This window comes from Alosa alosa, chromosome 20 (genome assembly GCF_017589495.1).
Source record: "Alosa alosa isolate M-15738 ecotype Scorff River chromosome 20, AALO_Geno_1.1, whole genome shotgun sequence".
Taxonomy (NCBI): domain Eukaryota; kingdom Metazoa; phylum Chordata; class Actinopteri; order Clupeiformes; family Clupeidae; genus Alosa; species Alosa alosa.
Window position 1 is genome coordinate 29,373,177 of NC_063208.1, and position 15,773 is coordinate 29,388,949.

Sequence of the window (15,773 nt, forward strand, 5' to 3'; positions counted from 1 at the left end):
TCTCTCCTATTCTCTCTTTCACACTGCCGTTCTCTACCAAGCTGACAGCTTCCAGAAATAATCCTGTAAACCTTTGTATTATCTTTAGCAGGAGAGGCTTAAAAGACTGAATATCTTACCACATGCTTCCACTAAACTCAGCTCCAAGGGATAGGGGCACTCTATCGTCTTGCCCAGTGTGTCTGTGGCTAGTGTGCTTAAAAGAATATGCAACGTGTGTGTGTGTGTGTGTGTGTGTGTGTGTGTGTGTGTGTGTGTGTGTGTGTGTGTGTGAGTGTGTGCGCGTGTGTGTGAGCATGACCAATCAGGAGAGTGACAGTGTGTTTGTATGTGCTCTGTTGAGGAACTTGGCCATGTACGTCCTTTCTTGGTTTTTCCCCTCAGTCCAGCCACAGTCGTGTGTTTGTGAGTTTGTGTGTGTACATGTGTGTGTGGTGATTACAGGGCAGCACTCTGACAGTAATTAAACTCAAACATAGCAGCGCGCCGCTCAGCCGGCCAGAAGCTGCATATACTGATAGCCCAGAAACACCCATTAGGCCAACACACACACACACACACACACACACACACACACACACAGACACACACACACACACACACACACACACACACACACACACACACACACACACACACACACACACACACACAAACATGCATCTGTATGTATGTACAAATGTTGAGCCCAGCTACCTCTTCAATACTCACCCACCAAACACAGACTCGTCCATAGTAACCATCCATCACACTCACATAAACACAAACACATAGGGCCTACTAAAGATTTCCGTGTATAAGACAAACAAATGTGACAGTTGATCTGCTAATGGTGCTCACTGAAGATAAGCGCAGGATGTTGTCTATGCATGTAAGTTAATGTAACACACATATTGCATTTTTCCAAGCCTTACAGCAATTTCAGGATTGTGGTTGCATTTTAATATGTTTGAAAGTAAGGTGACTCGTAGAACTAGTAGATAGATGTAGTTAATTAATCATGACATAGAAAATAATGTTAACATTTTTGAATGACTGAAGGAAAGATAATTTACATATTTAATCTATTTTGGAGCTGTTGGATGATCACCGAGCTGATCTGGAGCCAGTTAAATTATTGCCACCTCAAGAAGGGGCCATACATTTCCTGTCATTACAAATACCTTTCCTGCATCAATCAGGTGTACATTAGCTGTGTCTACTGGCGTCTCCTGAAGCAGTTTTCAGGTGCGTAATGCTATGTGGCTATGGATGGGTAAGAAGGCTACATACGGTTTCCAAACCCCCCATTATGTCTGTGCTCGCTGTCATTTATGCAGTTTTTCTTATCACCCGCAAAATGTTCATCATTTACTCTGCCCATGTCCTTTAGTACTCATTATATGGGGTAGTGAATCAGACCCAGTTCAGGAATCTCTCTGGGCCCTAATTTAAATGATGGGCAAAGTGCAAAGTCTTTAGTCTCAGTTCATCATCAAGTCCTCACGCACACCATACTCACAATCCATGCAGCAAGGATGGGGACCAGGCACACTCTCTCACTGTTTGTCAGATTTCTGCACACATCTTTTACCAAATTGGCCACTAGTTCCGGAGTATATGGAGAACATGTTACATAACCATAGTATATATATATATATATATATATATATATATTACTTTGTTTTGCTCCCAAGAATGCTTTATCTCCCACTGTTTTTTAGCACACATCACCATTTTGTTTTGTGTGCTAAACATGTCAGTTCACAGCCACTCCTCTCCTCTCCCTTCCCTTCTCTGGCACACCCTGCCTAATCCTGTTCAGGGAACTCTAAATTTAACCCCCAGTGGAATGCCATGGCATGCTTTATGATGCCTGCACGCTTATTTCGGCTCTCTTCAGATGACATTGCTATGAGGTGCTGGGGAGATAGGTATTGATAAGTTACTGGCCCCGCGTGTGAGAGTCTTGTCAAATGGCAGTATACTGACAGGCTTATAGTGTTGCATTATCAGTGAGAGACATGCAGGGCTTTGTTTCAATCTCATGATAGCATCAATAATAACATGTAATTATCAGATGTCATTCAATTATTACCTTATTTTCTAAACTGTGGAATTTAGTAGTAACAGGACCAATACCCATGCTACTCCAAACGTGCATTAATAATGAAATCTATCAGTTCAATATTCATCATCATTGAAGAATAAAAAATATGTTTTTCATATTTAACTCAAAGCCACCTAATTCTATACAGAGTCACGACACACCTAATTGAAACAATACCTGAACTGAGATCAGTTAAATGATTTAGCACATTTTCAGGCCAACTGTTGGTGGCACACACTGGACAGCGCTGAGGAAAGACTGGCACAGGGTAGAAGTAGAAGATGAAATATTTTCACCCTTTTTTCTCTGCATTTTTTCTCTCCGCAACCCATAAAAGATTGTGTCTTGTGTGTGATGTGGTGAGTGTGTGTGTGTGTGTGAGAGAGACTTTACTCAGAGAGAACTGATTACCGCAGAGCTGCAAGCTCTTTGAGTCATGGCACAGAATGACATTCTTTAGACTCTTAAAAATAGAAACCGTTTTCATTCTTTTTTCTGGGCATTTGTTTTTCTCATTGGATGTCTGTGGGGCATCGTCTCTCGATTTAAGGACTGGAATCATAACCAGATTTTTTTGATTTCTTCTTTATTCCTTTCACTCTCCCCATACTGCACTTTCTTCTTTGTGTTGTTGTGGAGCTTGTTTCATCTTCAGAGGAAAATTGGCTTAGCGTGGGAAAGTCAGAAATCTTCAAGGATAGGATTCTTGTTGTTTTAGAGTTGTGTGTGTGTGTGTTTGTGTGTGTGTGTTAAGGACAGCTAAAAGAAACCGCTTTGCCAAAACCTCATAAAATAAAAAAAAAGATAGAGGTGGCCACAACACCACGACAAAGATATTGCCTGTCTATGTCTACAGGCCTTTACAAATGACAATCTTTGAGAGAAAGAGAGAGAAAAGGAAAAGAGGATTGACGATGGGTGTGTTTAAGTAGAGAGGAAAAGCAAGCGATGTGGATGGGTTGGGGGTGGGGGGTGGGAAGCATTCCCTCTCAGCCACATTAAAGAGATGAAAAAGAAAACAAACAGAAAAACATGTCTGACATGAAGGCCCTGGTTTCTGTGGCGACGGACAATGCCTGGCTGTGGCATGGGGAGGCCGAGCCACCCGTCTGAGCCGCGGCACCAGCGAAAGTCACCACAGTCGGCCCCGCGACGGGGGCTCCTTCTGTGGGAACTCAGCTTGAAAGGGACCTCACTGGGGGCGACAAAGAGGCCTTTCAGCTTCCTCTTGGTGCCTTAAAACCACACACCCCCCACCCACCCCAATGCTGCCCCCATCTCCACCACTTTATCTTATGGTGCTGGATGAGGCTAGCTGAGTAAACATCAGCATTCCTGTTCCAACTACCCCCTTTCTCTTTATCAGAGAGCTCTGGGCATGGGTGACAGTCGACCCAGGTTACCCTGGTAGAGCTGTGCTTTACTGTTTATCCCCTTTGAAAGGACTTCATCTCTCAATGAAGGTGTAGTTTGGCTGTAAACGGTTAGAAATATCAAATGGCTAAAGATAATTCTGGCATTAAAGTAAAGGAAAGAGAGTGCATATATTATTTAGACATCATGGTTTCCCTATTTTTTCCCCTTGTCTCTGAATGTAGGATCAGATCACATGACTTCAAGATCAATACTACAAAACAGCAAACAGACCAGCTCCCTCACATAGTTAGTTTTTTAAACAATGGATTCATGTAAAAGCAATAGTTGTCTCAAATGTGGCAGGTAGCATCCTTCACACATACAGATGCAGAATGAGTATCTAGAATGGTAGGATACACCCACTCTGGCTTGTGTTGCACAAGTTGACAGTGAGGCAATCATGCTGCCAGCGTCTGTAGTCATGTACAACTAACTGGTGACTGTAACCATTTGAATGTTAGTGTAATGTGTGTGTGTGTGTGTGTGTGTGTGTGTGTGTGTGTGTGTGTGTGAGGCAAAAAAATAAGCCTGTTAATTTCCATTGTGTGACTATTCTTGTTGTGGTTAAGGGGGAGGGCTAGTGAACAGACTGAAGTGGCCAGGCAGGATTGCAAGATATCTCCCAGAATCCTCTCTACCACTTAGTGCCTATATTTTGTTTGTTCTCTTTTGCTCTCTCTCTCTCTCTCTCTCTCTCTCTCTCCCCTCTCTCTGTCTTCCTTTACATTTTCCAATGTATTTTCCATTTCATCATGTCTTTTTCATAGTGCAGTGTGCTGGGAAAAGAATAGAAGGATGTAAGGAAGAAAGGAAGAAACATAAAGCAAAACCCTTTTTGAAAGACAAATAAACTGAGTGAAAGTGTAGGGAGCTTTGAAGCAGTACCCCAATAAAAGTGCTTTAGCCATGATTTCCTTTTCTCTTCTCTTCTCTTCTCTCTTTTTCTCTTCTCTTCTCTTCTCTTCTCTTCTTTTCTCTTCTCTTCTCTTCTCTTCTCTTTCATGTATAGTCCAGTCATTTTAAGCCAAAATAGGGGTCAAGGTTGAACAAATTGCAACACAAGCAAACTTAACTGATTTTGAATCCTCAATATGTCCTGAGTAAGGGAAAAAAAGCCCCGAAGAATCCCTATAGGGGAAAGTTTAGAAAAAGACCCAAATTTACCCTATTCATTCAGGCGGAAAACCAACCTTGCAACATTGAGACTACCGTCCCGGAAAGAGAAGTGAGAAACAAGAAACTCGTTTTAAATCGTGTTTCTTACCTTTTAACATCCATATTGTCTGCCGAACTTATGCTAACCACTTTGCTAGCTTGTAAACAAATCCATGTGCTTTATGTTACCTTTTTCCACAGTTTGAAATAGCATAATGCACAATTTCTCCAGCAGAGGGGGAAATCCTGCCAAGTTTCCCTTTAAGTTTGCTTGTGTTGCAATTTGTTCAACCCTTTCTCCTAAAATGACTGGACTAGTAATCTATTTTTTTATTTGGATTTTTTATTTGGATAGGATGGTCAAAAAACTTGATTGTCAATTTCCACAGTTCAACAAGAATAGCAGAGCTATAGACATATTTTACCAATTTAGGGATAACATTCAAGTAAACATAGGATATACATACACTCATAAAATATCACATACACATGCACCCCTGCAAATTAGCTGTGCCTCTAATTTCGTCTTATGGCTGCTTTCACACATACACACACACACACACACACACACACACACACACACACACACACACACACACACACTATCCACCAGACTGATCAGACTGCAGGGATATAAAGTACTACAGTATACACTTCCTATGTGGATCACAATACTCATGTGCTGTTTTAGTATTTGGACACACACATGCAGAAGTGCCGTTCACCCTGTTACGAGTTGATGAACCACTAAAACGATTTTGGAAACGTTATTTTAAGGTACAAAAAACTCTTTGGTGTTGCTTTTTTTGTGGGCAGCTGTGGCCTACTGGTTAGCGCTTCAGACTGTGTGCTGAGTGTGTTTCACTAATTCACAGATTGGGATAAATGTAGAGACCAAATTTCCCTCATGGGATCAAAAGAGTATATATACTTATACTTACTTATACTTTAATGATGAAAACAAGGACATTTCTAAGTGACCCCAAACTTTTGAACGGCAGTGTATCTATACATGTATGTGTACTTGCATGGATGTGCATGTGTGTGTGGGCTTTGAAGGCGCCTGCAACTCATGTTGCTAGGACAACCACTTCCAGAGAGCTTCCCACGGTTACAGTGGAATCAGGCACTGAGTGTCATAGTGATACAGGAGAGGGATGAGTGTGTGTGTGTATGTATCTGAGAGGGTCACTTGTGAATGGAAAGGGGTGTATGAGTATGTAAGGGTGTGTATGTGTCTTGGAGTGGAGTTATCTTATCCACTGAAGAGATCCTCTGTTCAGACACTCATTGGCTGATTCATCTCTTGACATCCCACTCTACCTGTCAGACACAGGTCACTGTGCCGCCTCTAGACCCTCCTTCCTCCCAGCACCTATGTCACAGTGAACAAGTGTTCTATTAAACATATTAAACATTCATAGGTATTTAGCAGACACTTTTATCCAAAATGACTTACGTACATGTAATCATATGCATGAAGATACATACAATGCACACAAACATCTCACCATGCCACCATCACCATCATGGTTTTTAGATGAGGGACACACTCTCCACTCTCACACTCTCAATCACACACACACACACACACACACACACACAGGGAGAGCGCCAGATAAAAATGCACACATACACTGGTAACACGCCACTCACACAAATGCACTCACGCTCACAGGCCCCACATAAGTACAGCCCACCATTCCCACAGCTTTCTTTCCATTGTCCTGCCAGAGAAGAAGACTAATTAAAAGAGTGGCGACAGAGAGGGGGAGGTGGGGAGCCATGAGACAGAGGAGCAACAAGCTTAATTGAAAGGAGAGAGATGACAGAGAGAAAAGAGGGAAGGGTTGATTAGGGGGTGGGAAGCAGGGTGAGAGAGAAAGAGGGAGGAGAAAAGAGACAGAGGGAGGGAAAGGGAGGGAGAGCAAAAACTGGCAACTCTGCCAAAGTGCCCAACTGTAGTTTAGTGGCTTGTGTCACCCTTACTGAGAGGAGCCAGGGGACTAGTGAGAAAGAGAGAGAACAACTATAGGAGCAGTAAAAAAGAGAGAGGATGCTGTCATAGGGATGTGTTAGCTTGGAGTAATGCCAAGGCTGTGTGTATGGATACGGAAAACGTCAACTTCATCTGCTAAAGTCAGCCTCCACGCAAACAGGCTAGTGTCACAGACGTGGGGGTCCACTTCACAGAAGAGTGGAAAGGCCCAAAAAAGCTGAAGGCTGAGAGAGGGAGAGAGACCGAAGGTGGCCTATCGCGGTCATTTGGTGCCAATGTGCGGAGGCAGGTAGAAAGAAGACATAAAGTGAAGTAACTCAGAGAAAAGAGAAAGACGAAGAAATTGACAACAGAGTGGCCACACCATTGTCCTGTGTTGGGACAGGAGACCAGGAGTGACCAGGAACACACTCTCAACTCCAATAGAACCATCCATTCTGCTCTCCATCTTTCTTCCTATCCATCCATCCTCGAGGAGGAGAGAGAGAGAGAGAGAGAGAGAGAGAGAGAGAGACGATGAAGAGACCTCATGACTACAGCTCTCCTGAGTCAGACACAGATGAGCTGATTGATGTGGGCCAGGAGGACGGCTACTGGTAAGAACAGGGACAGCACAAATCCCCCACTGTGCACGCACACACACATCCCAACTTCACCTGCGCAAAACGTGTCTGAGGTCTGAAGCTGCACCTCACCAGGTGTCTAACTGCATGCTATGCACGGGAAAGCACATTTCTGTTGGATACTTTATCTTAATGAAATTAAGAATATTCCTCTGTGTAGGAATACATCTCTTTATTATTTTGCTTACATTCAAAAACATTTCATAAATGCCGATGTCTTGAAGTACAGAGAGGTGTCTAATGTTTAGCTTTCAGATAGATTTGACATGTTGCAACATCTCTGTTCATCATCATCAACCGTTGTTTATTCAGGGAGAAACTGATTGTGAATGTGAAATTAGCCATGCCTTTAGCCAGGTGTTCTCAGTTCTACTTCTTATACATTCTAGCTTCTTTTTGTCCCTACCTGATTCCAATAAGTCTCATTTAAATGGCCATGATAACCTAAATCAGGTGTGCATGCTAATCATGAGTTTGACTGGGACGTTTAGTTACAGACAAAACAGGGAAAGATGGGAAAAGAGGGAAATTAAAGCAGGACAACACTGCTTTTAGATGACTGAGGAGCTTAATAAAGAATTTAGAAAAATAATTAGAAATATATTTCGATTCCAAAGTCCATTAGTAGGTTAGATATACTGAGAAGTGTGAATGAGTGCCTGTGTTTTGGTAGGAAATACCCACTGGCACATACCCCATACACTAAACTGAGCACAAACATTGGTCACAAAATTACACTTAAATGGCAATCAGTGATAAGGTATTTTTTGTCACTAAAATGCTACACAAATGATCTTATAATCATGAAGTCTCTTTGAATAATGAATGTCTCCTTCAGCCTCTCTGTCATGGAAAGAGAACATAGCATCTTGTTTGTAAAGAGACAGAAATAGGGAAAATGATGCAAGCCATGCTTATTGTATTTGACTTGTTTTTCTAAAAGAGCATTTCTTCATATCAACGTGGCACCACAAATCCTGGCTTTGACAAACAATTTGCAAAAATGCTGTTCCGGCCCCCACTGTCTGGTTTCCATTTTTGACTTGTTCTAAAAAAACTTTTTTAGTCTTTTGGTTGAGCTTTGTGACAGTTCTGAGGGGTAAAAATCAGGAGCAGATTTGAGAATGGTTCAGAGCAAAGATGTGTGTCTTTGATATGTTCAGCAGAGAGGCTAATTGTTTCTTACTGGCTTGAGCTTTCATCTCTGGAGGATTCAGACGCAGGTTTTTCAAGAACTAGCTGCCAGGGCCACTTTGTGAGTGTGACAGCTCTCTGTGTGTGGACAAGGCATGCCAGAGTGGAGAGGCCATATATAACAAGACAACAAGAATAGAAATGGATCTAAATGTACCTATCCAGATGTTCCTATTAAGCACCACATACATAGTGGCAGTTCTACAGATATGAAAATTTGATGGTTGTGCCAAAAAGTTGTGCCTGTGGTCTGACCAGGCCGTGTGTGTCTTCAAGGGCTACATGTATCTTTTCATATAGAAATAGCTTATTTCTATATGCCTTATTGGGACATGCAGTTTAAATTTGGCCCAAGAAAAATGCTTTTGTAACTTAAAAGAGGCGTAGCATGTCAGCCAAGTGGAGGTAATATTCAGAAACATGTTAGACGTCAATAATCTCATCTCCTCTCTCTGCTGGGCCCTCCTGAGCCTCTCTGCTCCCAAAGACAAATTAGTTTGAGCCTGATGATGTGCTAGGCTGTTTCTGCTTCCTATTAGAGGAAATAATGACAACAACATGAAGTGATTTCAAAGCTCATGGCTGTTCCCCTCTCTCCAACTCTTGTTTCTCTTTTCTGTGTTTTTCCTCTATCGTTCCCCATCACCCTCTCAATGGTTTTCTCTCTCTATTTCTCTTTGGTTGCCTACTGCCATTTGTTTTCATGTTTCTCTTTTTTCCTTCATCTCTCTGCATGTCTTCCTCTAACTTTGTCTCTTTTGAACGCTTTCCTCCATGTTTTTATATGTCCTACGTCCTCTTTTTCTTGACCTGTTTTTGTCATATTTCATCTTCTTTTCTCCCCCTGCATCTCTCTGTTTCGTCTGTCTTTGTCAGTCCTGTCACAGGGTCCGTGTCTCCAGGCAGCACCTCTCAGGTTTTGGCTCGTAAGAAGAGGAGAGGAGTGAGTTCACATCATTCTATCTTCCCAGAGCTTTAAGAGAGTCCTAGAATTCATTCTGGACAGCATTCATTATTCTCTTCAAGTAGTGTCCCTAAAAAAAGAAAATGACAAAAGAAAGAAGTAGATCTGTCATGTGTAAATATGGAAGACAAATAGTAGGTCATTTTGAAACGCTTTTGTTTATGTATGAAGGTTTCATTTATCTTATCCATCTCGAGAATGCACAGTCGACAGAACACGCATGGATCTTATTTAATTTCCCCAACGTTTTGGATTCATTATTATGATTAATTCAACATGTAATAACTGGTGTATTTAAACGTTTTGGCACATACTCTTAGAAACATCAAGTGTGACATCATATATAAAACCGTTGCGGAGATATTTTCAGTGACAGATACTGACATTCCCTCCTCTCTGACGGGTGGTTTCTTTTGATCCATGTGTCAGATCATCGAGAAAAGACGGCGAGATCGGATAAACCACAGCCTGTCTGAGCTTAGGAGGCTTGTACCCAGTGCCTTCGAGAAACAGGTCAGAGGCTACATTGACACCAGTTGAGCAATGCATCTTCATTGCTGCAATCGCCCTTCTGAAAACCATAAATATAATGGACATAAAAATGACTATGGCAGAGAATAAAACTACTGAACCGATGTCAAAAAATCTTATCTGCATGATTGTCAGGGTTCCTCAAAACTGGAAAAGGCTGAAATTCTGCAGATGACTGTAGATCATCTCAAACTGCTGCACGCCATGGGAGGCAAAGGTGAGATTTGATGTTGCTTTATAAGACATACTTTGAAAAAGGCAAATGTGAAATGGAAAGGGATTTAAGTCTTACATGAATTATTGCCAGCGGTCATAATTATACAACATAAATAAACCTGTTGAAACTGATATTCAACTAAAAGTTTTCAACTATGAAGAAGCAATGATGAGACAATATTGCACTGAAACACACCCCATAACCATCTAAAGAAAGTGCTACTGTGATAGGGATGAATATGTTGAAAAATATGTTAATGAATTCTGAACAGTCCCATGCCTTCTCTCATTCCGTTCTCACTAGGCTATTTTGATGCCCATGCCCTGGCAGTGGACTACCGTACGCTGGGCTTTCGTGAGTGTGTAGGGGAGGTGGTGCGCTACCTGAGCTCCTTGGAGGGCTCAGAATCAGCTGACCCTATTGGAGCACGGTTGGTGTCTCACCTAAGCCACTGTGCCAGTGAGCTTGACCCCCTTCTGCAGAGCCCTGCCCTGCCGTTCCCCCCCTGGCCGTGGGGCTCCTTCCCTGCCCTCTCCACACCCCCCTCCCCTGCATCCTCTCCCTCATTCTCCACTGCCAGCCGACGGGACCTGGGTCCACACGCTGCGACTACCCTGCTGGCATACCCCTCCCCAGGCCTCCGTGTGCCGCCTTTGTCAGGCACGCAAGGCTCTCTTCTGAATGTAGGGTTCTCCGGGGTGCGCAGGGTACAGTTGATGCCATCTGTGGCCCACAGACTGTCTCAGACGTCCTCTGAGGGTTCCGTGGCGGCTCAACCTATTCATGCAGTCACACGTTCTGCATCCTCCTCTTCCCCCATTCCTCAGCAGACCTCTTTCCGGCCCTTCATCCCTGTGGGGTCTCCCTCTCCTCAGCGCAGGGGCACAAGTGGGTCCAGTAAGCCTGGACAGAATTGGGGGACAGAGATCGGGGCCTTCTGATACACTCTCTCTTATCAGACTCTACGATGATGCCCAAGGGGCCATGGACACTGTGAGAAGACAGTGGGAAGAAAAATGTGACTGCCATGTTATGACCTTATCATGCACCTCAGCAGTCAAGGATAACCAATTAGGTTACCTATGCAACACCTTTCAGTTTTCACTCCATTAGTTCCATCGGTATGTGCTACACATCCAAAGGCCAAAAGAAAGAACTCTGTCAGTCTGAACATTACAGCCATGAGAGACACACATGGAAAAGGTGGAGCGTAGAATGTAGTTCGATGCTAAGGGCAGCACACTGCTGTTACATTTAAAGGCAGATAGTTAATGAACAAAGCCATTTTCCCTGATACAGGTTTGAACTGGATTGGTCAATGTCAAGAATTAGCTGAGTTGTCTGCTGATTGCCAAGTTTGACAAAAATAGTTTAATCATTATTAGGATTTTTGCCCGTTATTTTTTTTTATTTACTCAATTTTTTTTTTTTTTTTTATTGATCCACTGATAAAAAAGTGTTCACTAAGTGTGATGACTGATTTGAGTCTGTTTAAATGAGCATGGATTCAAGAATACAGAATGTTGCATTATTTTTTGCAAAGCAGTGATATATTTGTTACGGCAACACAAAAAACGGCATAAGTTTCCCATATTACATGAGTGGCCTGCAGTAGGTATCAGAGAGTTAATATGAAGACAGCAGTGAGGATGGCCGAGTTGTGCTCAATGCTCATCTGAGCTCCAGTTGTTTTACAAAATTTGTCCACTTTAAGAGGGTGTCATGCCTAGTATCCAATCTTAGCAGTGCTGTATCCTAGATAATTATCATAATAGCCCTAGTGCTCTATGGTCAACTTAAAATGGTTTTAAATGTGTACCTTTTTTTAATTCAATAGATGCCTACTACAGCCTGAGCTCTCTTAAAGTGTAACTCTGGCGAAAATTGACCACAGGGTCTTTTTTCTGCATTAAAACACATCAAATAAGCCATGGAGACAGTATTTTTTGTTGATCAACCACTACAGAGCTTGCTCCGGTATACGCTATAGCCTCAAATGATCGCAAACAGTAGATTAGCTAAGGGCGGTGAGTCAAACGCTTCCCAAATAGCATTTTTTAACTAGTAATATTGTTCAAAACAGCAAACCTCGTCAGTAGCTTGCTCAGTGTCCCTACACATAAAACGAAGCACCAACAACGTAGTTAGAAAACCCAGAGTTTATTACAGAAGACTGTTAAGAACACTTACCAACTGTCCCCCTACCAGCTCCTCCAACTCCAGCATGAATAATAGATTAATGAAACGTGACAGTACAATGAATCCTTGCCATACTGGGTTGGTTTAATGCAGAAAAAGACCCTGGGGTCAATTTTCATCGGAGTTACACTTTAACTGCCCCTAGTGAAACATACCTTGCCAAATGGCATGGTAATTTAATATAATTTTTTTTTTTTTTTTAATTAATCATTTACTCTCAAAAATCAGTCTAGGGCATACCAATTGAAAATAAAATAACTGGATTGTTCTCTAAAATTCACAGTGGCAGACCATGGGCAAATGAGACGTATAGAGTAGGCACACACTTTAATCAATAATAACTCACATCACACATATACTGTACGGCTGCCTGGTCTGGTGAGTCGCTTATTCATTCAACAGGTTAAAACATACGGGCTGCTTAATGGTGAAAGCTATTTTTCTCTCTTGCTTTTTTGCAACGGTGAGTCTGTGTGTGTGTGTGTGTGTGTGTGTGTGTGTGTGTGCGGCTGATGGGAGCTGTGTGGCATTCTTCAGCCACAAAGGGAAAACATAGAGAGGGCTGGTGGACTAGTGCTGTTTGCTACAGGAACCACGAAGAGGAACCAGATCAGAGCTCTCTCTGTGCCCTTCACAGGCACGGCAGAATTCAAATGACAGTCAGCCTGACTGTCTCTCCCAAGCACACACCATGCACATACACATGATCACGCAAGAAAACACACTCCCACCATCTGTCTTCCTCTCTCACACACAGTCTGTTCCAATACACATCTATGTCAGCCTTTCACTACATATATGTGTACTCCATTCATGTCATGTAAACACACACTCATTCTAGAGTATCTCTTTCCTTCACACAGATAAAGCACTTACCACAAGGGATGGCACCCATAGTTGTTTTGTTTGTTTGGCCATAAGTAAAGGCCCTGGGAAAGAGCATGTGGAGAGCCTCTGCTGTGCTGATTACATGTTACCCATATTACATGTCTGCTTCCACCCCCATGGCACCATACTCAAAAGTAACCCCCAAAAAAAATGTTTTCAATATATTTTTATATTATTATTATTACATTATTTTCCATACAGAAAATAACAGAAAATGTGTGATAGCCAAACAGTCTGTTAGTGTGTGATTACTGATTATGATAAGAGCACTGACAGTGTGTCAAGCAACCCTTCAGAAAGCAATATTTAGATAGTTCATGTGTAATAAACAGATAAAATAGAGTACAATTGATTGTACAGGTGCATCTAAATAAATCCATTGCCCTGCACAGACTGAGACATTAAAAGCTCAGGCAGCCATTGCCAGTGTTTGGACTTAGTTAGCTGATTAGAGCTCATCTAAAGTCCACAATTTGAGATTCTGAAGTTTTGATTTCCATGACCTGTAAACCGTAATCATCATGATTAGAATGATCCAGATTAAACAAGGCTTGCAATATTTCACTTTATGTGTAATGAATCTAGATTATATGAAAGTTTCACTTTTTAAAATAAATAATGGGGGGAAATTAGCTAGGGGGAAATATACTTTTCCATGATATTTTATTTTTTTAGAAGCACCTGTATAATAATTAGAAAGAAAAACCTATCTACTGCAAGGACAACAATTCCCACATCAAAGCATATAGAATTACAAGTGACTGTGCATGGCAATCGTGTATGTGTTATGTGCACCCACATTGGCTTTACTGATTCATGTAGGCTAAAGTGTATTTAAATAAGCCCAAACAGCTGTGACACATATTTGACCAAGAATTTGTGTGTTGTGCACATCATTTAGTAAATGTTTATGTATTTGGCTGAGGTGACATGTCTGTGAGCACTGTAAGGATATGCAGTCACAAGAGAGAAGATTCCTCTGCAAGTGGTGAGTTGAGTCTGTATAATGCGAGTGTGTGTGGGTGCGTGTACATGGGTGAGTTCCAAGTAGACAGACTGTTGTGTGAGTGGCATGTTAGTTGTGTGTCTTCATGGTCACCACAGCTTCCAGGCAAAGAGGCCATAAATACACAAGCCTGTCTTTCCCACGGGGAGGGGCTAGGGGGAGAGAGACAGAGATGGAGTCAGCCAGAGAGACAAGGTGGGGGCAGAAAGGAGAGAGACCAAGGGAGGAAAAGACAAAGAGAGGGGCAAACAAAAGCCAAGGTAGACAGTCAAACAAACAAGAAAAAAAGCAACAAGTATACCAGAGTCAGAATTGCCATGAATAGAAGTTTCCCATACACACACACACACATCCATACACACACGCACACACACACACATATACACAAAGGGCTCTATCATGATGGTCTAAAGTCTAATCATCACGACGCAAAGCTTATTCCTATCATAGACTCGAGTTTTTCGCCATGTCCGTCTCTTTTTTTGAGCAACGTGCCAAGGGGTGTGGCAATAAACAACCTAAAGATGGGTCTGGCGCATTGTCTAAAAATCGCTATTGTACACTACGCATTACGCCACTAACCAAGAGAAACCTGGTCAGAAATCCATGGCTTGTTGTTTATATGTTATTTTAAGAGCGCATTATCACCAGTGATATGGGCGGGTGCACAACGCACAATGCTTCTCAGTGACCATGCGTTTTAGACTACAATAAAAGGGCCCAAAAATTGTAACAATTATGGTGACATGTGACGTAGTCTCTAACTCGTCAAGGGCAATGTGGTTATTGCAAAAGGAGATATCATTGTTTGATAATGATACGCCTACTGATCAATCTCGAAATCACTCAACAAACATGGACAAACACTGGTAGAAGGCACAAGAGCATGCAGACCCGTGCCAGCAGATACAGAGACACTTTCTATCCACAAGCCATCAGGATACTGAACTGCCGTCCTTTTCCTCATACCTAATGGCATCAACCTCACACTGCTTCTGTGCCCCCCCCACACACACACACACACACACACACACACACACAATAAATATACCTTTTTAATTAAATCTATTTAATTTAATGTATTCTTTAATGTATGTATTTCTTTAAGTGAAGTTGGCAATTGAGCATAAGAAATGTATTACTGATCAATTATTTTATGTGTACATGGCAATAAACTTGAACTTATCCAGCCTAGAAAATTATACAGCCTAGAAAAAATGAAATCCATAAAAACAGACACAAAAAATGAGACACAAAAATGAGACACAAGGCCCCAGCTGTGGCGCAATTGGCTGGGGCACCTGCACCGTATGCCGGCGACCAGGGTTTGATTCCCGCCCCGTGGTCTCCACTATCCTATCTGATTAAAGGCATAAAATGGCCAAAAAATATACTTTAAAAAAATAAAATAAAAAATGAGACACAAGTTAGGCAGGTTATTATGACCGCCAAGCGGTGGTCATATAGGTTTTTTTTTTTTTTTTTTCTTTTC

The 15,773-nt window shown here is 42.0% G+C and overlaps 1 protein-coding gene across 1 annotated transcript; it reads left to right on the forward strand.

Moving 5' to 3' along the window:
- Positions 1-6,656: 6,656 nt before the first annotated feature.
- On the forward strand, positions 6,657-13,412 carry heyl (hes related family bHLH transcription factor with YRPW motif like). Its single transcript, XM_048229010.1, has 5 exons — positions 6,657-7,255; positions 9,353-9,419; positions 9,870-9,953; positions 10,107-10,188; positions 10,492-13,412. The coding sequence occupies exons 1-5, from the start codon at positions 7,176-7,178 to the stop codon at positions 11,127-11,129; spliced, it is 951 nt and encodes a 316-aa protein (XP_048084967.1). The 5' UTR covers positions 6,657-7,175; the 3' UTR covers positions 11,130-13,412.
- The last annotated feature ends 2,361 nt before the right edge of the window (positions 13,413-15,773 follow it).

Coding starts and splice junctions, on each gene's coding strand:
- heyl (XM_048229010.1), top strand. CDS start 7,176: ATGAAGAGACCTCATGACTACAGCTCTCCTGAGTCAGACACAGATGAG. Junction 9,420..9,869: donor CTCGTAAGAAGAGGAGAGGA/GTGAGTTCACAT, acceptor TCCATGTGTCAG/ATCATCGAGAAAAGACGGCG. Junction 9,954..10,106: donor CCAGTGCCTTCGAGAAACAG/GTCAGAGGCTAC, acceptor CATGATTGTCAG/GGTTCCTCAAAACTGGAAAA.